Source organism: Gobio gobio, assembly GCF_949357685.1.
Source record: "Gobio gobio genome assembly, chromosome: 25".
NCBI lineage: Eukaryota > Metazoa > Chordata > Actinopteri > Cypriniformes > Gobionidae > Gobio > Gobio gobio.
The window spans coordinates 37,526,579-37,533,248 of NC_137121.1; the positions used below are offsets into that span (position 1 = coordinate 37,526,579).

General features: G+C 41.1%; 2 protein-coding genes across 2 annotated transcripts; both read left to right on the top strand.

Annotated features, from left to right (window-relative positions):
• Nucleotides 1-4,698: 4,698 nt before the first annotated feature.
• On the top strand, nt 4,699-5,109 carry LOC307121847 (histone H3.2; the record flags this gene model as incomplete). Its single annotated transcript, XM_079809605.1, has 1 exon — nt 4,699-5,109. One exon carries the CDS (start codon nt 4,699-4,701, stop codon nt 5,107-5,109), a length of 411 nt encoding a protein of 136 aa, XP_079665731.1.
• An 885-nt stretch (nt 5,110-5,994) lies between these two features.
• On the top strand, nt 5,995-6,369 carry LOC307121862 (histone H2B-like; the record flags this gene model as incomplete). Its single annotated transcript, XM_079809619.1, has 1 exon — nt 5,995-6,369. One exon carries the CDS (start codon nt 5,995-5,997, stop codon nt 6,367-6,369), a length of 375 nt encoding a protein of 124 aa, XP_079665745.1.
• Nucleotides 6,370-6,670: the final 301 nt, after the last annotated feature.

Consider the following 6,670-nt stretch of genomic DNA (forward strand, 5'->3'; position numbering starts at 1 on the left):
ACTGATTAAACACGGTTTTAGCAACCCAAAGGCTCTTTTTAGAGCCACCCACTTTATCTGATAAAGAGCACTTTTCTGTTATTTTTTTATAAACCCTGTAAAGTAATTTGGCTGAGAGTGGAAATGATCTATCAAACCAGTAAAATGTATCCTTGTTTTTAATCGACAAAAGTGAGTCACACACGGTGTGCATTTTTCTGAAAGCACATGATGATCCCCTAATGTGTTTACTGCCCAAACTATTAAAATAATAGTTATGTCTAAGTTCTGATAATGTATTGAATATTTTATGGATTGAAAATCTATATTTTAGCTTCGGGATAACAAATTGATGAATGTTATTCTGGGTCTTTTGCCCTTTAGTAGCGGCTGCTCTACAGAAAAACTGTCATACGGGCGGATGGCAACCCTAGTGTGTCTTTTCTGGCTGCGGTGCTTTTATTTAGACTGTAATGTGATTGTGTTCTAATCCAAGATCTGCACAACCACTGGGAATTAAGGTCAGTATTTCAGAACAAATAAATACAACGATCCGGGAGGTGTAATTTACTCTTTGTTTAATGTAGTCAACAGATGCTAGAGGTGGGCAGATCGATACTAATATCGATAATATTGATACCAACGTTGGTATCGGTATTGATTGATACCAACGTGAACATATCGATACTTAAGTTTCAGTTGCTCTCGTTTTGCGACCTGGCCGTGTTTGTCATAATGCTGCTGCTGTCACAGAGCAGAGCAAGCTCTCAAGAGTGCTGCTCGTGCTCGACGCTGCTCTCCTCCCCCTCTCCTGTGTTGTACCGTCACGTGACTCACCACTAGCGCTACCACCAGCAGTCAGTCAGAGGCGGAGAATGGCAGCAGAGAGAAAGAGGAGCGTTGTATGTAAAACTTTGTGACTTTATTTATTTAAGAAAAAAATCCTGAAAAGTGCACTAAAGAGGAGAGACATTTTTTGTTAACATGCTACTTGAAAAGAGAATTTGTTTTTACATTTTTTGTATTTGTGAAGTAATCATTTTGTAACTTTGTTTATTTAAATAAAACAGAAGTAACCAAAAAATGTTTCTGAACAAAAGCTTTTGTAGTACTGATTAATAACCCAAAATGCAAATCACAAAAACAAATTAAAAGTCAAGAAAATTCATTTAGATTTAGGTTGAAGACGCATCCACCTTAATTATTAAAAAGTATCGATATTGGTATCGGTATCGGCGATACTGGCCCTGTATTTACTTGGTATCGGATCGATACCAAATCTAGCGGTATCGCACACTAGGGATGGTTCGATACCACAATTTTGGCTTCGGTACGATACCAGACTCTAATACCTCGGTTTCGATACTAAAACGATACCACAGATGACAAATAACCCACCTCAAAAGATAAGTGAATTCAAAACAATTTTATTAAAGACACTGCTTGAGCTCTGCAGTAACAAATGTGCAAACAAAAAGTATCAGAATGTAACAAAAAAAACCTACTGTCAGTGAAAATACAGTAGGTTCAATTTTGATTTTGGAAAACAAAACTAAAATGTAAAATAGGTTAAACCTATTAAAATAGGTTCATATCTTCATATTTTTTTCAGTCTTTATCGCATGGTGCAAACTAAATGTATCGAAATGTAACAAAAACTACAGGGAACATTTGTTAAATTTTGATTTTGGAAAAATAAAAAGGGTTCATATCTTCAAATCTTTTCAGCCTTTATTTGTTGGACAGCTCCTTTGCTAGCTGCAGATTTTTGGACAGGAAAACCAATGTGTCAATATTGTCACTTGATAGTCTGGATCTTAGTGGGCTACAGATGAGGCCAGAGGTACTGAAAACTCTCTCAGAGGCTGAGCTTGATGCTGGAATGCAAAAGTAATATTTGGCAAACATCGAAAGAATGGGGAGGCTTGATTCATGCCTTTTCCACCAAGAAAGTGGGTTTTCTGTGGCATTGGTCTCTTCCATGGCCTTGTACGTTTGGAGTTCTTTCTTTAGTCTGTCAGGAGGCATCTCTAGATATTCTCTACTGGCTTGACATTCATCTCCTTGTCCCACCTCTTTTCTTTTTTTCTCTGATACAATAGTAGACAGGAGGCTACCCAAGTCTTGTTTTTGTTTTTTGGCAGCAGTTTGTTCCTCCTGCTCTGCCTGAGTTGATTCCATCAAAAATGGTTGACTGGAGAGATCAGCTGTGGCAGCTTTTTGCATAAGTACTTCGGTCACTTCCTTCTCCTTAGTTACAAATGTGTTCTTAAATCTAGGATCAAAGAAGGTAGCTGCATTAAGAAGGATTTGTAACTCCTCATTGCTGTATCTCATCTCCAGATCTTTCCTGATCTCTGTTTTCATGTTGCAGGTTAGCACACTGTCTGTATCACTGTCCTGCAGATGTGACAGTATCTTCCACATCACGGGGATCACAGAAGAAAGTGTTGTCTCTTTTTCTCCACACAGGGCATCAGTGAAGGTCCGTAGTGGGCCCAGTACCTCTCGTACGGTCTCCAGTGTGGAGATGTCTGTGTCAGTAGGCATTAGGCACCACTTATTCCGGTTTTCTGCTAAAGCAGCACAGATGGCTTGCTGCTGTTCACAGAAACGGTCCACCATATCAAATGCTGAACCCCAGCGGGTAGGTTCATCGTGAACCAGCTTGTGATCTGGGAGGTGAAGGAGCCGTTGCTTTTCCTTTAAAAGCCTAGTCATTTTGTTAGATCTAGAAAATGCACATATAGTCTTTCTGAGCCTGGACAGACATGATGCCACACGGTCCAGGCTTGTAGCCTTGTTCACTGCCAGATGTAGGTTGTGGCCAAAGCAAGGAACCCAGTGGTAAGAATTCCCCTTAAATGCTTTGATGTTTGAGGATGCATTATCTGTTGTGATTCCACTCAGGCGTGTCATATCCAGTTTCCATGTTTGAGTTATTGTTTCTTCAAGGACCTCCCTGATGTTCTCTCCTGTGTGATCTGAATGCATTGCTGCACATCCAAGACACCAGGACTGCATTTCCCAAGAGTCAGTAATGAACTGAATTGTAACCGCCATATACGTGTCTACAGTTCGACTCGTCCAAAGGTCTGTTGTACAAGCAAAGTAAGGCTGGTTGGATAGCTGTGATTCAAGAACAGACCTTGTTTCATTGTACAAAGTGGGAATCTCTTTCTCAGAAAAGTATTTTCTCCTTGGCATCTCATACCTTCTGTCAAGCTGTTCCACAAGGTTTCTGAACCCCCTTTTATCAACAACAGAAATGGGAATTTGGTCCATGCAAATAAACTCTGCAACAGCTCTGTTAAATCTTTTTGCTTCTTTGGAGTGGCTTTCATATTTTCTTGTTGCTGCTAGCACTTCTGAAATAGTAGGCTGGCTACCGGAAGCCGAAGGAGCTTTTTTTGTTCCTTTCTGTGGGTGTCAAAATGAGCAATAATGAAATTACATGTAATACATTAGCTGTAATGCATCAAAAGAGAATGATCAACATTTATTCATCTTGGTTTGGTCATTGTTTGGTTTGTGTTCATATTAGTTTAATGCATTGCATAAAGTAATGTTAACATGCTAAACATGTATTTGTATTTTATAAATAATTTCTGATTGACCTAGATTAATAAATTATATAATACTGTTAGGTCAGGTTACCTAATAAATGTTGACGAATGTAGCTTTAATATAAAGTGTTATTCTAACTTTCATATCAGCAATGTTCATATTACTCATATTCTCTCTCTCTCTCTCTCTCTCTCTCTCTCTCTCTCTCTCTCTCTCTCTCTCTCTCTCTCTCGACAGCAGCAGTAATATGCCATTCATATTACTATCACTAACACTTAAATAAATATTACTAATCTCTTTATTCATTCAAATTCAATTAGTATATGTTTTTTGTAAGTAATTGCAAATAATATGAGACCTAAACTTCATTAGTTCCAGCGTCATTTGAGATTGTGTTTACAGTATCATATTTAATTGATAAGCTTGTATGCGCGCTGACCACGCTAACCAGTGTTGTGATTAAAATTCGAAATTATATCAGTTGATTGAAGGACTCACCTGTCGATCTCTGAACTCTCTGAACAAGTCAGGATGAGCAAGTGACAAGTGCTTAGCAAGATTGGATGTGTTGCCTCCCGTGGCAACGCATGATTTAAAGCAGCGTTTGCAGAGTGGTGCATTGAGGTCTGTTGCTTCACCTTTCTCATCACTTTTGTAGGCAAAGTAATGCCAAATTTCACTCCTACTGCTCTCTTTATTTGTTAATTTCGGGCATGTAGAATGAGCTTCATCTGTTTGATCCATCGTGTTCCTCCGTTGTCACATTTGCCGGTTTCGCGTCAGTTTGGGTAGCGCACTGCCATCTAGCGGTGAACTTCGGAACAGCAGCATATACCGAAATGAGCAAAATCATGATATCGTACCGTTTTAAATAAAATATATACCGGTATTTTCTCAGTACCGGTATACCGCGCATCCCTATCGCACACCTCTAACAGATGCAGCTCGAGCGGGAAACCCTCCGCGTGTTTGAAAAGAGGAAACGCGCAGTCATTGGCTAGCACTCATGCGCAGCCGTCACATATTAGCCAATCACAACTCTGCTCACGTTGCGTCACTGTGAGCTCGCAGCGGTCGAATGCTATAAATGCAGGCGTGTGCCATAAAGCAGCATTTCCAGCTCCACCAGGACAGAGAGAAGTAACTCCAGCAATGGCCAGAACTAAGCAGACCGCCCGTAAATCCACCGGTGGTAAAGCCCCGAGGAAGCAGCTTGCGACTAAAGCCGCCCGTAAGAGCGCTCCAGCCACAGGCGGTGTCAAGAAGCCTCACCGTTACAGGCCCGGGACCGTGGCTCTGCGGGAGATCCGCCGTTATCAGAAGTCCACCGAGCTGCTGATCCGCAAACTGCCTTTCCAGCGGCTGGTGAGAGAAATCGCCCAGGACTTCAAGACGGATCTGCGCTTCCAGAGCTCCGCGGTCATGGCCCTGCAGGAGGCCAGCGAGGCTTATCTGGTCGGCCTGTTTGAGGACACCAACCTGTGCGCCATCCACGCCAAGAGGGTCACCATCATGCCCAAAGACATCCAGCTGGCCCGCCGCATCCGCGGAGAGCGCGCCTAGACCCGCAGCAAAACACAAAGGCTCTTTTAAGAGCCACCAAAACTGCACAGAATGAGGCACTTTCCTGTTTAAACGCTGATTATGAGCAGAAAGTTGTGATACATTAGCACTTCCTGCCTCGATTATCTAGATAACTTTCATTATCAATTGTTTCTCTTATCTTTTATTTTAAATTAATTTTTTTTCCACAGTAATTAGTGTTAAATACTATATCTTTGAATCTCGTTCAGCAAAATCAGTTCAGTTCTTTTTTTTCCCCAAGTCATTTCGTTCATTTCAGCAGAATCAAATTAAAATGCATTTTTTCAACACATTTAGGACATTTGGAATAAAAAATAAACCATAAATAGTATGTAAATTCTGCAAAGAAAATTTGGCATTTCTGTTATTTTAAGATATTTTAATTTTATTCAAAATAGCAGTTTCAATATTTTATTCAGATAAGATAAGTGTCTATTGTTATGTAAAGTATTACAGGATCAAGAAAAAAAGGTCAAATGTCAGTGGGAAAGGGGCTTTTGTGTGGGAGGGAATTTCTGATACAAAATTACTTAATTCTAAAATGAGTTTTCAGATTACACTATCTTGCAGAATATTAGTCATTTTAAACGTTTAAAACAAAAAAGAGCGGGAAAGGAACAAAGGAAATTGACTCGTGCGGGTTGTCCTTCAAACATAAAGCGGTAGGCGGGGCTATCATTTACCAGCCTGTGATTGGCCCTCCTTCCTCTCCTGATGTTTAGAGTGGCCCAATGAAATACGAGTTTTGGGTTCTGCCTATGAAAGCAGCCAATCAGAAGTATCCCGCTTCTCTTAGTGAATTAGCATCTGGCGGTGAATAAAAGCCTCTGTCTCGCTGCTGAGCTCACATTGATCATCGACATCATGCCTGAACCAGCAAAGCCCGCGCCGAAGAAAGGCTCCAAGAAGGCCGTCACCAAGACCGCCGGTAAGGGAGGAAAGAAGCGCAGAAAGTCCAGGAAGGAGAGCTACGCTATCTATGTGTACAAAGTCCTGAAGCAGGTCCATCCCGACACCGGCATCTCCTCCAAGGCGATGGGCATCATGAACTCTTTCGTCAACGACATCTTCGAGCGCATCGGCGGCGAGGCGTCGCGTCTGGCGCACTACAACAAGCGCTCCACCATCACCTCTAGAGAGATCCAGACCGCCGTGCGTCTGCTGCTGCCCGGAGAGCTGGCCAAACACGCCGTGTCCGAGGGCACAAAGGCTGTGACCAAATACACCAGCTCAAAGTGAGGCGACCTCTGACCTTACACACCCCAAAGGCTCTTTTAAGAGCCACACATCCTCTCAATTAAAGAGCTTCTACTGTCTTTGAGATGAATCAATAGTTTGTTCTATTAACAATCTGTTTCAAAAATAATTTCTGAGAACAAAAACATTGTTGCATATCTCAAATTAATGTAAAATGTTAAGAGTTTTAGTTTTATTTGCACAGATGTTCGGTTCACTCACATATATATATATATATATATATATATATATTAGTGACTGCTTGATTGTTTGTCTTATGAACTTTATCATAGCTCAAACATGA